The sequence below is a fragment of the Neltuma alba genome, unplaced genomic scaffold, assembly GCF_004799145.2.
Source record: "Neltuma alba isolate B1F8T4 unplaced genomic scaffold, ASM479914v2 tig00004750_pilon, whole genome shotgun sequence".
Classification (NCBI taxonomy): Eukaryota; Viridiplantae; Streptophyta; class Magnoliopsida; order Fabales; family Fabaceae; genus Neltuma; species Neltuma alba.
In genome coordinates, this window is record NW_021633847.1 from 34893 (window position 1) to 54201 (window position 19309).

A 19309-nucleotide genomic window follows, 5' to 3' on the forward strand; every position below is an offset into this window, starting at 1 on the left:
CCATGCTAGTATGGAACCCTTTGATGCTCACAATAGCTAATAACTACGCTAAATTTAAAAATATTCAAAAGATAAAAAAAATTTATCCTGGCAGCTAACTTTTTTTGGAATAATTATGGCATTAGGCATAAGGCCATTGACTACTTTTGCCTATGTAAAATTATGGTTTTGACATTATAAACATAATTATTGATGGATGAGAATATAATTGGCGAAAACTCTATGTAAGAGCCCAATTAACATTCAAAATAATTGCTATTAAGATGAAATTATCAAACCCACAATTTTAATGTTATTCTTCTTTTGGGCCAAAACCTGCTTAATATTACTACCTCTGGTTCTTAATATAATACCTTATTTGATTTTTATTCTGGTTCTAAATATAAGACCCCAATCCATTTTATTCTCATATTTATGTATTTTTTTTCAAGATAGTCCTTCTAACAATAGTAATTCTAGCCAATATAGTTGGATATTTTAGGAAAGATAACACATATTTATTACAAATAACTAACTTAACTTATTTTCTTAATCTTCTCAAATTAATCAAATAGCTTTTATAATTAGACCTCACGGTAGTATTTATTAGTTCAAAAGCATGAAAAACGGCAACACAGAAACTAAGTGATGATTCTTAAAATTTTTTTATTATTGGCTATCATTTGATTTTGACATTTATTATTCAATCTTTACATCCTTAATGGCATTAGAGATGATTTTGCTTTTCCATTCAAGCTTTTTAGGTTCTCGGATCAATATTTTAAGCATAATTAAATTAAAGCTCTCTAATGACCCAAATTTGACCTATGAATTCTTAAACGTCGTTTTCTCATGATTATTTTAAAAGCACGTCGGCTGTATTTTTTAAGTTAAAAATATCCTACTATTCATCACAATTGATGTCAAAGAAGCTATAAATATATTTATCACCAAACAAAAGCTATAAATATTTAAAATTTAGTTAAATTATACAAAATATTTGCTGAATTTTATGTCATGTGCAGATAGCCTAATCAACCTTTAAAACTATACAATAAACCTCTTCAAATTTTTAAGTCAATGCAAATAACTCCAAACTATTAATTATATGCTCTATTAATTTTTTTTTGTGTTTGTATATTTATGACTCCTTCAAACTTTGAATTATATGTAAATAATAATAAACTTTCAAGTCCTTCTGAACTTTAAATTATTTGCTGGTAAATAATAAATAAAAATAATAGCATTTCAGTTATTTGTATAAATACAAAAATTAGAAGAATTTATTGTAAAGTTTCAAAATTAAGAAATTTTTTTTTTTATAGAGTATAGCATAAGATTCATGAAGTATTTTAAAATTTGTTAGGTTAGCCAAAAGGGCCAAAAAACATTGAGGTGCTGTGCTTGTATACATTAAAGGTGAAATTAAAATTAAAATTAAATATTAAATAATAATAATTATTGCAAGTTTCACTTTCACTTTATTTTTTCGCTTTTGGCTTTTTGCCTTCTGAAGAGGGAATTCCGCCTTGCCGGTTTTGTCGCAGGGTCTTCCCTTTTCTCTCGCCAGTTCTTCCTCAGTCTTAACTCCAGTGTATAAGCTCGATTTTCGCTCGGAATTGGGTGGATATGGTGAGAAAACATGGCTGGCAACTGCCAGCTCATACATTTCAGGTAATGCCAGTCCTCATGTTTTCTACTCTGGGTTTTACTTTTTTTTTTCTAATTTTCTATTTTTGCCAGAAATTTGTTTTCTCGAGCGATCTTTTACTAGGGCTGTTAGAACCAGTGATTTAGTGTTATGGGCTTTACTGTTTAAGGTAAAATTAAGAAGGCCTTTGTAGTCCCTCTCTCCTTGTGATAATGAGTAATGAACCAAACAAACATTTCGTGGCTTAAGTTTATAATGAGTCGGAGTATAACACGGTTCCCTTTTGTTGTGGAAGTATTCTATTATGAATACTGATGAATCATAAGGATAGAAAGAGATAGCGATTAAACCAGTGGAAAACCCCTTCGCATGCTTTGCTTCAGGGCTAAGAGATAAAATGATGCTGAATAGAAAGAATGTTGATGTATTAGTTTAATAAGTTAGTGGGCCTAGGCCCAAGCCCACAGTAATATGTAATTCAGTATTAAGCTTTTGCACTGAACTATATGGGTACTTATACTCTAAGCATTAGAGTTCAGAACATCGAACATAACTTCAGACTCCGATACACTTTATATATTGGCAAAGGGTTGCTGTATCATAAATACTACCTCCGGTCCTTAATATAAGAGTTCATTTGATTTTTTATTTAGTCCTAATTATAAGACACCAATCTACTTTATCTTTCATATTTATCCATTTTTCCCCCCACAGTAGTTCTTGTAATAATAGTAGTTCTAGCCAATATATTTAATTAGCAAGGATATTTTAGGAAAGACAACACTTATTTATTACAAATAACTAATGTAACTAGTTTTCTCAAGTTTATTTGCTTTGTCTAAACCACCCCCCCCCCGGGGAAAAAAAAAGAGGCAATCTTCACTAAATTTATAGATCCTCTGCTTCAGAGGATTGGTATTCGGGTGATAGTGTACTTCTTCCTCTTGGCCCCTCTTCACCAGAAGCTGTAGAGAAAATAATTGTTTCTACCATCTTTTATGTAACTAGTCTCTGCAATGACAAGTTATTTCCCCCAATTTTTTCTGTGAGATCTAATATCCTACGTATGACTTAACTGAAGAGATCTGATTATCTTCCCAAGTTTTTCTGAGGCAGATGGATTTTCTATGTCTTGTTGGGATTTCAAGTAGTCAACCATATTGATACCTTTCTGTGTTCTCAGAAGATTTTTTTTTTTGGTAATCTTCTGAACATAAGCAAGTGATTAAGATGAAATTATTTTACTGTTTAAGGTAAAATTAAGAAGGCCTTTGTAGTCCCTCTCTTCCTTGTGATAATGAGTAATGAACCAAACAAACATTTCGTGGCGTAAGTTTATAATGAGTCGGAGTATAACACGGTTCCCTTTTGTTGTGGAAGTATTCTATTATGAATACTGATGAATCATAAGGATAGAAAGAGACAGCGATTAAAACCAGTGGAAAACCCCTTCGCATGCTTTGCTTCAGGCTAAGAGATAAAATGATGCTGAATAGAAAGAATGTTGATGTATTAGTTTAATAAGTTTAGTGGGCCTAGGCCCAAGCCCACAGTAATATGTAATTCAGTATTAAGCTTTTGCACTGAACTATATGGGTACTCTAAGCATTAGAGTTCAGAACATCGAACATAACTTCAGACTCCGATACACTTTATATATTGGCAAAGGGTTGCTGTATCATAAATACTACCTCCGGTCCTTAATATAAGAGTTCATTTGATTTTTATTTTGGTCCTAATTATAAGACACCAATCTACTTTGTCTTTCATATTTATCCATTTTTCCCCCTACAGTAGTTCTTGTAATAATAGTAGTTCTAGCCAATATACTTAATTAGCAAGGATATTTTAGGAAAGATAACACTTATTTATTACAAATAACTAATGTAACTAGGTTTTTTTAATCTATTTAAATTAGTTAACTGGTTTTTATATGAAGGACTGGAGGTAGGAACACTTGCTGTGAAGAGCGGGTGACTATTCTTATTATTTGCAGTTTGTTATCCTCAGAGTCCACTATTCTTGTTAGATTCGTCTATGTCAAACTTGTTGTCCTTAGTGGTCTGATGGTATATTTGAGGTGTAGCATTTTGATTAAATTGACTTCTGTTCTCAATTAATTTATCACTTGCAGGCATATCAACTTATAGATACCTGACTGTCAAAAAAGACAGTAAAAAATCTATGTGAATAAAATTACTCTGCACTGTTTTGAAATTACAGCAAAAAAAAAAACCAATGTGGATTCTCTGCACTATTTTGAAATTTGTAGTTTGGACTGAGATTCGGTGAATGAAAGCTTAATAGTTGCACAGACTTTTTATAAATAGGAAGAGTAAAAATTGATGGCCTCTTTTTTTTTTCAATTGATATGCATATGGGAGATTCGTTGCTATTTGTTTTAATGGATGTTTGAAAAATTAACTTTATTCAATAATGAACTCTATATATTTTGGCTTTGAAGTTCATATGCATTGTCAAGGTACGTATGTGATAACTGACTGTAAACGAAGACAGTAAGAAATCTCCTCAAGTCCAATGTGACTTGGGGATACCCTTGGTTCACCTAAAAAAAGGACAGTAAGAGACCTATGTGGGTTAAAATTGCGCTGCAATATTTTGAAATTTCTAGGTTGGACTGAAATACGGCCAGGGCATGGGAAGATTAATAATTGCGTAGACTTGTGAATGAAGGGTTAAAGTTGATAGCCCCCAAAACTTTGTTTATGCTATTACTTAAAAGATACTGATAAATATGGGGAAAAACAGAAGAGGAAGAAAAAGCACAATCCTGTTGGCCAAAAAAGAAAAAGACAAAAATCCTATTATTTAGATGAGTCTGGGATACTCAATTATCTAACTTTTCTGGGCAACAACGTGGTGGCTTTTAGGAAACTAACTGTTTTGACACTTGGGGCAGTTTTGGGCAGCAGGCTTGTATTAACATTTTGGACAGTTGTGGGGTTAATTGTTGCCCTCTGACATATATGATCACCATTTTGGAGGGCATTGAGGGTAGTTTCGAGGTTCGAAAGGAGGAAGACAGAGAGTTGAGTGTGGGGAAAATTCAGTGGAAATCATTTTGAAGATTCCTAATATGTTGAATAATCAGGAAAAATTGTAGTATTAATCAATTTGTCTGCTTGGGAATGTTTTCTTTCGGTGTATTTAACTTATGTTCTATGTCTGTTAATAATTGCGTAGACTTGTGAATGAAGGGTTAAAGTTGATAGCCCCAAAACTTTGTTTATGCTTACTTAAAAGATACTGATAAATATGGGAAAAACAGAAGAGGAAGAAAAGCACAATCCTGTTTGGCCAAAAAAGAAAAAGACAAAAATCCTATTATTTAGATGAGTCTGGGATACTCAATTATCTAACTTTTCTGGGCAACAACGTGGGTGGCTTTTAGGAAACTAACTGTTTTGACACTTGGGGCAGTTTTGGGCAGCAGGCTTGTATTAACATTTTTGGACAGTTGTGGGGTTAATTGTTGCCCTCTGACATATATGATCACCATTTTGGAGGGCATTGAGGGTAGTTTCGAGGTTCGAAAGGAGGAAGACGAGAGTTGAGTGTGGGGAAAAATTCAGTGGAAATCATTTTGAAGATTCCTAATATGTTGAATAATCAGGAAAAATTGTAGTATTAATCAATTTGTCTGCTTGGGAATGTTTTCTTTCGGTGTATTTAATTATGTTCTTATGTCTGTTTACTGCTTTCTGTCAGTTTGGTGAAGAACGGATCGTAGCAACATTATGCATCCTTTTATGTTGTCTTTATCCTATATCATTTTTTATCATGCTAAAAGCAAAAATTCTACTGAGTTTTGTATCACTTTTCCGATAGGTTTTTCAAGAAATATGTTCTAGTATAAGAAGACCTTCCTGCAATGTTGAACGAACTGGGCTAGACCTGCTAGCTGACCAATGAACAGCTAGAGTTTCTGGTTCAGTTGAATTCAGCCCCTTCAACTGTAGTCATTAATACATCTCTGAAATGTCTGTTTTAGCTTGAAGTGGCCGACATAGGTAGATTGTATGTTTCTCTGGTCCAAAGGTTACTGCCATGGTCTTAAAGTTGCAACTAGAAACAACGAATTTCTAGGGAAGAGTTTTAACCTTGAACCCCTTGCCCTCTTGTTTGGATAAAATTGCAAGACTGCACTAAGCTAACTACATCCTTCTATAAGTAGAGTAATTTAATAAACTGAACACTGTTATATACCCAAAAATGAAAAAAAAAAAACTCTATACCTATATTATAATATAACAATAGATGCTTTATGAATCCATTGTATATGTATTTGTTCAGTTCAGTTACAATGGGATCACCATTTGGATGTTGGTGCATGCTCCTTAAGTGGGACCCCCTTCTCTGTTATTTTTGGTTGGTTGTAAAGGGAGGAGACATTCAACAAGGATGCTATTGTGTATTTGGTAGTGCTATGCTACTGATTGTTACATTTGTCACATTCTTCATTAATATAAGCCTTTTTTTTTGGCCAATTTTAAATTTAGCTATAAAATGAGAGGTTACATCACCGCCTCATTCTTGTCATTGACATTGCAGGCACTCGTTGTTTTTATTCTTATATCAGATGTACTGCGATTAATCCCGCAGATCCTGGCATCATGTCTAAATTTGATCCAAGTGTGGAACACAAGATCAATTCAGACCATCATTTAGCAATGAAGCACCAACCTTCAGAAAATGATGAAATTGCTGCTGGCGAGCAGTCATCTCCATCATCATCTAAAAGGTCTATGACTAATATGAGCAAGAAAAGCTCTGTGGACTATCTTGATAGAGAAGATATCTCGGGGGATCACAATAAGAGAAGTTCATGTAATGTACTTGGTGGAATTCTCTGTATATTATTTGTGCATGAAGATTGCCGGAAACAGGAAGCAGCAGCTGAGCAGCAAGGTGGTGAAGATGCTCTGTTCTGCACTTTGTGCAATGCTGAGGTATTGCATCTTGACTCTTTGATGTGTGTACCATTGTAATATTTCACTTTTAAGTTCTTGCTGGCCCTGGTGAGTTTATTTATTTATTTATTTTTTTAACATCCTCATATCTGTATTTGTTACAACTTATATTGTGGGATGCTATCGAATTAGATTATTATTCAGGTTTTTGAAGTTTGTTGGCTGTATCAAATATAGCACATTTGAGTTGATTTGGAAATCCAAGTCTTATAAGGGCGACTTGTTTGTTTGGACTTGATAAATATAATAAGATTTATTTGCATTAGTTGTGTTAAGTGCTGGGACCCAAAGAAAGGCCTTCACTTTATGAGAAGTATATTGGTGACCCATAGCATGTTCGCAGGCAAACTATAACTTTATCTCCTAATATGCTTTGGTGTATGGATAACTTTGCATTAACAATTCACCTTTTATTACGTTAAATATTAGAACATAACTATCTGTGAGCTTCACTTAACAATTTAAGTTATGATTGATGTGTGTATTATTCATACTTACGGGATAGGCTTGTTAGCGATTACGGTAAATTCATTCCTGAGCTTTTATTTCACCCTTTAAGCTTTTGATTGAAAATGGTCGATCAAAAAAGCTAGTACATCCCATTTCAATAGTGAGAATGGAGTAGATTATGTTGTCAGCACCGAAGTTTTGCAATATCTAATTTTCACAAATAAAACCTATTAATATTTTATTGCAGCAGTTCACTTTGGTCTATATGACTCCAACATACAGTCCTCTGCATGAAAGCATTTGATTCATAATCTATTTCTAGAATTTCTTGGCACCATACATACAGTGTGCATGAGCTTATTGCCATTTTTATGAGTGTAAAACATCTAAAGTTGCGTATAGCTACAAATGGATGAAATTGAAGTAGTATTGAATTTTCTTTTTTAAAAAAAAAATTTTAACCCCTGTGCTGGTGTTCCTTTTATCAGTATGATTATATATATAGATATATGTATAATGTTTCCATGTTTCAGGTGCGGAAGTTCAGTAAACACTGTAGAAGTTGTGATAAATGTGTTGATGGCTTTGATCACCATTGTAGGGTATGTTAATATGAGGAATTGTTGAGTTTCTTGTATTGTCATAATTTTGTAATTTCTTTTCGGTTCTGATTTTCTTGCTTATGTAACATTACTGCAGTGGCTTAACAATTGCGTGGGTCACAAAAATTATATTACTTTCATTGCTCTCATGGCCTTTAGTCTCATGTGGGTACGTATTTTATCTATCTGTACAAGTTGTTAAATTTCTGAAATTTATTTATTTTTTTCCGGTAAAAAATTGCTGAAATTCATTTGCTTTGGTCCTTATAATCCTTTTCTTTATATAAAAAATTCTTGTTTACTCTGTCAGCTTGTTATTGAAGCTGGAGTGGGTATTGCTGTTTTAGTCCGCTTCTTTGTTAATAAGAGAGGCATGGAATCCGAAATTATTGATAGACTTGGAAATGGATTCTCTCGTCCTCCGTTTGCAACAGTTGTGGTATTACTTTAAACATTATGTTGTATGGCAATCCTGGCTTCACATTTTATACAGTTGAGTTTTTGGAAATTTTGTTCTTACGCCAAATTCATTGTGTAGGCTGTATGTACTGCAGTTTCTGTCTTGGCTTGCGTGCCTCTGGGTGAGCTTTTCTTTTTCCACATGATACTAATCAGGAAGGTAAGTGACTCAGTAACTGAGGATCTGAGGTTGTTTTTCTGTTCTTTTTCTTTATCTGTCCCCGCTACTTGGTGTGGGGTGAACCATTGCTTTGCTATTTTAGTTCACTAATCCCTCGGTTCCTTTCCTTTTTATAAAAGATAATTAAACGAATCACTTTGATTAAAAAAAAAAAAATAGTTAGAGACAGTAAATATGTAAAAAATGAAACTTTATTACCCCTATTTATGGGGAGAGAGTGTAAGAAAGGGAAGTTTCCATCTAAATAATTTACCTTGATAATAAATGCAATGATATTAATATGAGTAACTAAATGGGGCAAAATGGAAAATTACCAAAAAAATTGGAGACAACCCTTTAAGTGTTTCTTATAAATCGGAACAAGTCATACCCAAAAATTGTTTCTTATAAAAAGGAACAGATGAAGTAAATGGGATTCCATGATAGAGATCTGAAGGTTGTTGATATTGTTGGAAATTATTATAAATTTTATTAGGGATTATTTGTTTTTTAATTATTCCTTGGATAATAAGGTTGGTTTAGGCGTTCTGTGTTAATTAGTATAGAATTATCCTCTTTTTATTAGAATAAAATTCTTTTATTTTTTGAGTTACTGGTCTTAGGTAGAGCAAAAATATGTTCTCTCCATAAGTATAATATTGCTTCTATCCAATTAAATAAGTTTAGGAGAAAATTAAAGTCTTCAATGCCTACGTTCTATCATTTGGACATCATATATAAAGGAGGGTTTTTTTTTTGTTTGGCTGATTAAAATCCAATTGATACTTTCAAGAAGCATGGGCTTAAAGAACCGAATATGTTCATTGATTTCGTTTACATAGATGACCTGGAGGCTTATTGTTATATTTCATATCTTTAACTGGTATTAGTTATTCTGAACCACTAGGTATGAACATTTGATTAGTTCCTGCTCTTTATGTTTATGTGGCCGGTTATTTGAATTGGACCTTTGCTGTTCAATTATTCATTGCCTGAGTTTGGCTAGTCTTGTTTATATCATAGGAACCTAGCTGCCCAAGCATGTAGCACTTCTCTTATCCGTGACACATAAGAACCCTCGGCATGGTCTGGATTGGCTTAGCCAGATACTTTCTCCAAGCTCAAACACCCTAACTCAATCCTATCAACTCTATACCTCTGGTTCATTCCCCAAGTTTTGCTTGTTTTCTTGTCTACTTTTATGTGTAGTATTAAGACTATTACATAATTCAAATAAAGCAACAAAATTCAGGGATTTTAATATAATATTATTTTTTTGGTAACTAAAATATTAAAAATACTGCACCTGCAATTTGGCAATTACTATTAAATCTTGTGTAGTCGTGATTTCAGCTGATAAAAGAAGTATGCTAATATGTGCTTTTGTTTTCATATTGGATCAGGGTATCACAACCTATGAGTATGTAGTAGCAATGAGAGCCATGAGTGAAGCCCCTGGAGGGGCATCTGTGGATGAGGAAATGGCAAATGTACTTTACTCTCCAACTGGTTCTGCTACAACTGGATTGAGTGGAGGAAGTTCTTTTGGTTTGCAGTATAAAGGGGCATGGTGCACCCCTCCTAGAGTGTTTGTGGATTATCAGGTACTTATATTTATTTCTTCTTTTGTATCTGTTGCAAAGCCTAAAACTCTGTATTTACTTCCTAGAGAAGTCTTGGTGGCTTTTATTTTGATATTAGGGACTTATAGCAAGGAAATATTAGAGGAGGACTTTAAAGTTATACTTTTTGAAAACAGAAAAAGAACGTGCAAATCAGTGCCTTCAGAAGAGCTTTTGATAGTTCATGTTATTAGGATTTTAAACTTATGTCTGAATGAATTTTTCCTGTGTTTTTGAATGCGCCCTTTCTGGCTATTTTTTTCCCCAGTTGTCCTGCTAAGACTAGAAGTATTGAATGTCTCAAGAAACTCTGACCAGATATACTGACTTTCAGGCTACATGTGAAAGCTTGTAAACTGATAAACTTAATTGTATGTGATCCATGTGTCAAAATACAATTTATCCAGATAACTTTTCCTAGTATCTAAATAATACTGGTGTTTAGAATTTTTGGGAACATGAATTTAATGAACGGAATAGCATTTTCAATTTTTCATATTTTTATTTATTTGTTATATCATTTTATTTTATGACTTGATGAATCTTTCTTGTTTTCTGAATGTAAGTTATATGTTTACTTCTTTTTGACAGTTCATGACATGCCAGAAATGTCGTTTTTCTTTTCTAACTCGATTTGTGGGGCTTCCTTGACATTGATTTTAGGATGAGGTTGTGCCTCACTTGGAGCCTGGAATGTTGCCATCAACTGTTGATCCAGATGCAGCCGGGATGGCGGAAAGAGGGCAAAAAATGCCAAAGAGGGCTGTTCGTCTCAGTGCCTGGAGGCTTGCAAAGTTGGATTCTCAAGAAGCCATGAAAGCAGCTGCCAAAGCCAGGGCATCTTCTTCAGTTTTGCGGCCAGTTGATAATCGCCGCTTGCCAGATTCAGAATTCAGCTCTAGTGGCAACATGAGCATCAGGAGTAGTTTGAGCACAGAGAATGGTGCTAACAAAGAAATCAAGAATGAGCTGCGATCATCTCCAGTAAGAAATTCTATTGCTCCTAGTCAGGGTAGTCGGGATGAGTATGAGACTGGAACTCAAAGTATGAGTAGCTTTAGCAGTCCAAGCCATGCTCATGAAGCAGTTACGCTGAGCCCTCTTCCCCACAGTCGTGCTGTGGGTGGTTTTAGTGCAGGTGCCTCAGTTCCTGGCTTGACAGTTTATCCTACTTCTAAAGCCACTTTCTCAAATTTTAACAACCCAGTAGCATCTAATCCATCTCTGGGATTTGATGGAAGATTGACGCAGAGGGGAGTCAGTAATGATCCATTATTGCTTTCAGCTTCTGGCACGTCTCTTTTGAGAGATGTAAAACGAACTTCTGTTGTCTGGGACCAAGAAGCTGGCCGATATGTATCAGTTCCTTTATTGGCCTCTGAGGCTCGAAATAATAGGTCTTCGCTACGAACAGAATTGCCGCATTCAAATGCTGAAACAAACACTTATGGGAGAAGACCAGCGAATCCTCCACAAGACTCATCATCATCATCTATTCTCAGGTCTTCAGTGCAGCAATCACAAAATCTGATGTACACAGGAGACTCTATCTTTTTCGGTGGCCCTCGCTTGAGTGTCCCTCTTAGGGACAGGTCAAAAAATGAAAGATCAACTGACTCAACAGAGGCCCAAGAGAGCTCAGCAGGTAACCTACCCCGGGATCCTAGATACAAAAGGGATTCACTCTCAAATCAGCTTCCTGTGTTCATCCCCGGAGGTTTTGATCACAATTTTCCGTCTGGTTCTGGCTTAAAATAGCTTCAAACGTTTGAGATTCCACTGAATTGGACAGATCTTCAATCTCAGTGTTGTGAAGTGAAAGGTTTTGGCATCAGAAGGTTCTATTTGGGGCATCTCAAGCTTCCTGACTTTGTGTAACACACGGTGGACAACAATGGATTCAGGCAGTTCCGGTTGGATTCTTGATTAGTGGATTCTGCTCCTCTGCCCTTAGCACTCCACTAAGCCTGAATCCTCCTAATGGAATTTAGCTTATTGTTGTAGTTAATTTTCTCTCTCTCTAGATACCATTGTCTTTATTTACTCCTAACATTGTCCATAAACAAAACTGTTTTGTACAAGGTAATGTGTTGTTCTCTCTTGTATTGGATGTACAATCCGTAGTAGGTTATTTATCTCATGCCACTTGATTTAGGGCACACTTCTTATTTCTTTTTAACCATCAACAATTCCTTCGTCCTTTTAGCTCAAAGCGTGTCTTGTCAAAATTATCATGTGGACTTTTTTGGAGTTATGGCTTCATCATATAAATGTTTTAAGGGTGTTTTCGTCAAAATATAATGATAAACATTTTTGTAAAATTTTAAACATAACTGACGATATAAAAAGAAATAATGGCAACTTATTTGTACAGTTTTGGGTTAAGATGCCAAAACATTCACGAAGTATTCCCTGAGGCATATTTGACGTCCTAAAGCTTATTTAAACTGTAGAAGTACATATAAACATTCTAAAATATGTAGGAAAAATATCATCATCATTAACTGCTCTGTTGATTGATTGCAAAGAGAGAGTCAGAGAGATTGATTGCAGGGGGGGGTCGTTCATCGTCACCTGGGATGGGAGTATTACTCTATTTTAAAAGGTTGTGTATTTTTTGCATTTAGATAAACTTAATAATATCAAATATACATTCATTGAAGTATTCTTTATGGGTCTTTTTGTATCTTAATCGTATAATTTTTTAAAGAAATGTTCAAATATTCAATTTGCATTAATTTAAGCTTTGAGTTCTCAAATTTCATCATTTGCCCCACTAAATATGTAGCTTAACAAGTTTTATGTGGCCAGAATTGGATTTATTCGTATGCTTTCATTTCAAATTTAGCTATACAATTATATTAAAAAATGATATTGTAAAATTTTCAAATAACTAAGTATATTGTAAAATCAATTGATATAACATAAAATTTGACAAATAAAATGACATAATATGTTCTAAAGCAGCCAATTGTTGGGATAATAACTATGAGGCGCCAAATTATATTTATTTTCAAGTAGAATGAAAGAAGCAGATGTAGTTACAACTTTCATATTTGGATTATTATAACCCAAGAATTAATTTTCAGATCTTGATTTTTCATTTTCATTTTTAATGTTTGATGGAGAACCAATTCACTCCCTCATCTCTTCCAGCATGATGGGGAACATCTTCCATAATCTTTTCCTGTCCTTTAGGATAGAAAATCCCTGTCTTCTTATGTGGGACCCAAGTAAGGGCATTATCGTCATTTCGTGTCATATTGTTCTTGTTCTTCATTATTGGCTCTTCCAACTCCATCTTCTTGGTCTCGAAGGCTGTCCCCCTTGGAGAGTTTTTTGTGGGAAAGCTTTTTCGTACCAATGGTCTGCTTGAAATTCGGAACAAAGTTGTTATATAATAAACCTATACATAATTACATACTCCTCCGGTCCTTAATATAGGACCCAATTCTTGAGTTGGTTTTGATCCTAAATATAAGATCCATTTCTCATATTTATCAGTTTTCTCTAAATTACTCCTATGGATATTCTCTTAACCATATCAAGTAGAAGAGGGAGATGAGGTATTAAGAAAGATGATTATGGTGTTTTAGGAAAAATGTGTCACTTTTCTTATAATTAACTAACTTACCTAACTTCCTTAATATAATCAAATTAGTTAAATGGGCTTTATATTAAAGACCAGAGGAGTATATTTTAAACCTAATTATTAAAAAACGATGTTAAATTTAAGAAGAAGAAGAAGAAAATGATGATGATGATGATGATGATGATGAGAAGGAGCAGCATTTCACATATTTTGAGGATTGATTGACTAAATTACATCTTAAATAATGGCGCGTAAAAAGACAATTCTAAAAATCCATTGCCTCCATTATCAAAATAATCCTTTGGGATAAAAAAAAAATAATTATGGGAGAATGACAGGAAAAAAAGCTGAAAATTACAAATCCTAAATCAGATTTGGTAACACAACTTTATTTGATATTGACAAGTCTGAATTTGCAAATGACAATAAATTTTTATTAACATTCTTTATTTGGCGTTTATAAAATTTTAGCTTTTTTTTTGTCATTGTCCTAATAATAATTATTAAAATAGGTAACTACAGATCTAAATATCTTACCTTCATTAAAAATACAAGGTGCATTATAGTGTAAATAAATAAAAAAGAGAAAGTAAGAAAAATGACATGATCTCTCTCACGTATAACTATCAAGTATTCAGGATGTGTTACTGCACTTGATTTTTATATTTTTCTGGTGTTGGATGTTTGTTTTGTTGATCATTGCTCTATTTGTTCTTTTTTATGTTTTAGATGTTCTGAGCTGGCCTACTCATTTGGTTTATTTGGATTTAGCTCAAATTGACCCAATATAACTAACCAACTTTCTTATATGATCGTTTTACATATGTTGAATAGAATTGTCTTTTTATAGAAAAAGCTATCAAGTATTGAAAAAAAAATTTGTCATTCCATAAGCTAAGATAGTGATTCAAGGATCAATAATCTAATCGTCGTTGAATCAAGATCAAGTCAATCATTACTCCATAAATAAATAAAATATTCATATATAAAATACATATAATCCAACAAATTCAAATTATTAAAACACAAATATGGTGAACTACCTTTTTTTTAATTCAAAATGACATTGTTTCATGTTCAAGAAAAAGAGGAAAAATATATAAAATTCAACGCGACCAATATATTCAAAACTGTTGATCAAATTGGTCAATGAATTGATTAATTGATTCATTTGTTAGAATGGTCAAATCGGATTGAGTTTTAATATCATGATAATTAAACTTATATATATTTATTATTAATACATGAATATAGATACTATGATAAAAGGGATAAAAAAAAGAAAAGATACTTACTTGGAGATCATAGTGTTCATTGTTTGAGAAACTCTTGTGAAAGTTGAAGCCATATTCCTAATATCAATGAATCTCTAAGCCATGGAAGATGTGATCCTCACACAGACCAAAACTGTTTATAGTGTTTGTGTGGATAAGGTACAAGGCCGTTGTGATCAGGTCAATGGATGACGTGTAAATCCGTTTCACACTTCCCAATATGAAAGTCCTAGGATGAAATTACATTTTTACCCTTCCATGAGTATATATAATGATGATAATAGTTGTAATAGAAAAATACAATGCATGACTTATTTAAAGCATATAATCTTTATATATTATATAAAAAGTTTTCATTTCAAAAGTGGAGAGATTTCCATGAGAAAATATTCTTGAATTGCTTTAAGAAAATAAAAGGGCATAAGGCACCTTACACACACACATATAACTTAGTGTTATTATTGTTGCAAAATTAGTTACTTTACTTTTCTGTGAACTTCTCTTATTCATTTAAATATAAAGAGAGAAAACATTTTTCTCTTCTTGTTTTTTTTTTGCCATTTTTCCTTTGCCTGAAGAAAATAATAATAAATTTTGATATTGAATGTTATGTTCCAATATATTTTGTGAATGTTCATGATCTCGATCCCAAGAATGTCATTATGACTTTAATGAATCATTTTACTATTTTTTCTCTCGTTTGTAATACAAGTTATTAAGTCCTGAAACATTCACATGTACTAAACACGTTGATGAATCTTTAATTTTGTCACACACACACACACATCGTTATGTTAGTATAGATACAGCGTAATACATGCATTAGTATTTAATTATCAATTATTTTGTCATCTCAAAATCTTATACACATATACAAATCAAAGTGAAATGAAAAGAAATTTTTCCCATCAATGCTTTCTAACTTTTTCTTGTACTCTTATCATGTTTTTATCACCATAATACCATTGGTTTTATAATAACAGGCTATTCATTATCATGAAGATAAACTATAAATTTCAACCATATTTTTAAAAAAATTCTATTCATTCCCGTTCTCATATCTTATCATTCATATATCCATTCCTTTTTTTATTTCTTACAATTATCCGTTTCCTATCTTTGATTGCAATGTTATCCAACTCATACCATACCATCCACTAGGCTTTCTCTCATTGCTGAATTTTCAGACAAATAACATTAGAAGCAGCCAAATACGCCTTACTTTCGTAATCTTATTCTTGCGTTTGATAAACATAATATGATATGGCAAGATGCAATTGCTTTCTTCTCTCTTTGCTGAGCAAACATTTCATCCCAAGAAATTGTTTATTGTATCCAACTTTGGTGGAGCAAGTCATTACCCCTTTTCTTAGATCAGGAAGGTTGGACTGTTATTATGTTAATTAAAGGGCAAAATGCAAAAGAAATTAGCATGCCAAACTTAGGTTTGCTTTCATGGCCAGTCCGGTCAATAGATCCTATGGAAGAAAGCTTCAAGAAATAATCTTAATTTTGGATTATCTTGATTCCTAGCTTAATTTGGATCATGAACTCAATTTTTTTCTCAAGTGCCAGGAAAGGTAAGCTACAAGTCTGTTGTATTAAGAAGCAGTTCCTTCCATCTAAAGGAGCCAGTTCATGGTCAGGATATTTCTCTTATCCTCTCTTCTTCTTCTTTTTTTTCCAAATGTTGAGGTGGTACCAAAAGTAGAATCTAGGATTTTTTTTTTATCCTTAAATAGTCGTCGTAAGTTTGTTTCCTCTATGTAGCTTGTAATTTTCAGGTCAAAAAAATGTAGCTTGCAATTTACACTCTTGCTATTTAATATTTAATACTACCTCCTATTTTAATTATAAGAGCTAGTTAACTAGTTTGAAGAGATTAAGGAAAGAAGTTAACTTAGTTATTTGCAATAAATAAATGTTGTCATTTCTAAAATATCCTTACTAATCAAGTGTATTTGCTAAAACTATCATTATTAAAAGAACTTTCTTGGAAAAAAATACATAAATATGAGAGACAAAGTGAATTGAGATTTTATATTTAGGATCAAAATAAAAATTAAATAAGATTTTATATTAAGGACCAGAAGTAGTATTAATGTTTTCTAGTGTATGAAAAAGATAACGGTATCTGGCTTGCTATCCACGGTAGACTACAGACATTGTTTTTAGCATTTACTTTCTGCAGCGGTTAGAAGGAAAATGGTACAGAAATTGTGCAAGTTGACAATTTTGTATTGTCATCATATTGACTTTTTGCACTAGTTATTAAAAATAACTGCCCTATAAGTAATTAATCTTAACTTTTTTTGAAAATTCAGAGTTTCTCTCCCTTCTTACATGTTCAATATCAATCAGCCAATCACATTTAAGCAGCATCTCGTGGCTTCCCCTGATTAATTGCCAATTATCATGAAGATTGTTATTTGAGTCATTTTTCAAATAAACTCGTCTGTGGTTTTCATTCCACGTCCTTTTAAAGACTAATTCATGCCCAAAGTTTAGCTATTAAAGGATCTCCCTTCTGAATATTAAGAATAAAAACTTCAATCAAATTTTTTTATGGTATTTGATTATACCACCACATCTTGTTGTCCCATAGTTATGAGAATATGCTTCATCAACATTAATAGCCACCTACCCGTCTACCCCCTTTTAGGTAATGATTTTGTCCATCTTTGTAATACCTTGAATTTTGACTTGATTCATCTTTATTTTGGTTGCACAAATCACATAACAGTGTTTGAATGGAATCAAAATCATGATTTTAAAAGTGTTTTTTATGGTATACAAAATAAATATGTGAAGGAGTTTATCTTGATTTGTAGAAAAGTGCTTTTTAAAAGCATTTCTGATGCTTCCCAAACACCTCTCTTGGCTTTAGCCTTTGCAAGAGATATGAAGACATAAAATTAATGTTTTCAAAAACTGTCTCTTAGCATCTTTAGTAAGGATTGTTGCTAAAGATTTGTAGGATGTTAGATTAAAGAATACCAATGCCAGTTAACTACAAGTTCTTTTAGTGGTAGTGCCACCTGCACATACTTAGATGAGATTCCAAGTTCAAGCTTAACATTGATATATTTATGCTTACACGTGGAAAAAAAAAAATTGCTACTGCGACTATTAAGGAGAACTCAATGGAAAGATTGCTACTTTAGCCCAAAGAAAAAAAAAAGCAAAATACAAAGGAAAAAATTTCCCCTCCAATCCTAAATATAAAAAATAGTTAGAGTTGGTTTTAATGACCTTAATCTATTTTATCTTTTTAAATTAATTTATCTAATTATTTAACTTATAAATTGATATAACCTAATATTATATAAAGATATGTATAGAGATCATATATATTGATAGAATTAAGTACTTTATTTAGTTTTTTTTTAATTTATCCAAAATAGTATAATATAACTCTTACAATAACAACTAGAGAAGTAAAAAAAAAAAAAAATGAATGATACTATTTCTGGTTGTAAATATAAAATCTAATCTGTAATTCAGTTTATATCATAACTTAGATTTTATATTTAGGTCTAGAAATAGTATATGTGTAAGGCAAGTCAAGCAAGAGATGCTATTTCAGATTAAAAATAAGCTTGGAAGCAAAGGCATAGCCCGTTTTTCAAATTTTTGTGAGGTGTCTTCATAGGCTTCACCGTGGGCCATTGACATGGATGGCTTCGTTAACTCCGTGTTGATTCCTATAAACCTGGTCCCATTTAGCAATGCTTTGATCAGCCCTTGTTAAGAATTTAAGATATTTTTGATTCTCACATCAAGTTATGATATTAGCATATGATGTGAAACTTACATTGTACACAATGTTTCATTGAATTGCTTCCATTTTTCATAGGTTGAAACGAAGTCAACAACGACAAATTCACTATTTTGTGGACACTGGTAGATATACCTATAGAAAAAGTAACTTATTTTTAATCTGGGTAAAATTTAGATTGAGTAATGTAATTTATATTTGGATTCATTTTTATAAAAGTTAGTTTGTAAAGTAAAAAAATTATTTGGATTATGATTGAATAAGTAAGTTTAGTTTGTAGAATGATCAAAATAGATATATTTTTATTAAATAATGAAAAATGATTAAAAATATCAATTTAAAAATATAATAATTTTAAATTATTATAATAGGAAAAAGTTATATTCAATGAATAAAATATATTTAAATTAGAAATTAAAGTAATGTGAAAATTTTTGAACCAAACAATATTACATAATTAATTAGATGTTATGTTCTGTATAATTTATGTAAATATAAAATAAAAAATAATATTAAAAATTAAAAATATTATAAAAATTGTTAAAAATTATTTTCAATTAAGAGAATATTAAAAATAAATAACAAAAAATTGATTGGGAAGCACAAAAACATATAGATAGAAGCATGAGAACAACATAAATATAAGGGCAAAAATGTCTTTTAATTTCAAAAAGCTACGTTTGCATAAGTCATAAGTAAGTTTTAGGTATTTTTGTAATTGTGCTTAAAAAAAACAGCTTTTGACCTATAA

The 19309-nt window shown here is 32.2% G+C and overlaps 1 protein-coding gene across 1 annotated transcript; it reads left to right on the forward strand.

The window, feature by feature from the left end:
* Nucleotides 1–1528: 1528 nt before the first annotated feature.
* On the forward strand, nt 1529–11931 carry LOC114745678 (probable protein S-acyltransferase 19). The gene is made up of 9 exons (XM_028933844.1): nt 1529–1653; nt 5950–6019; nt 6203–6600; nt 7605–7673; nt 7771–7842; nt 7984–8112; nt 8212–8292; nt 9696–9896; nt 10578–11931. The coding sequence occupies exons 1-9, from the start codon at nt 1609–1611 to the stop codon at nt 11670–11672; spliced, it is 2160 nt and encodes a 719-aa protein (XP_028789677.1). The 5' UTR covers nt 1529–1608; the 3' UTR covers nt 11673–11931.
* Nucleotides 11932–19309: the final 7378 nt, after the last annotated feature.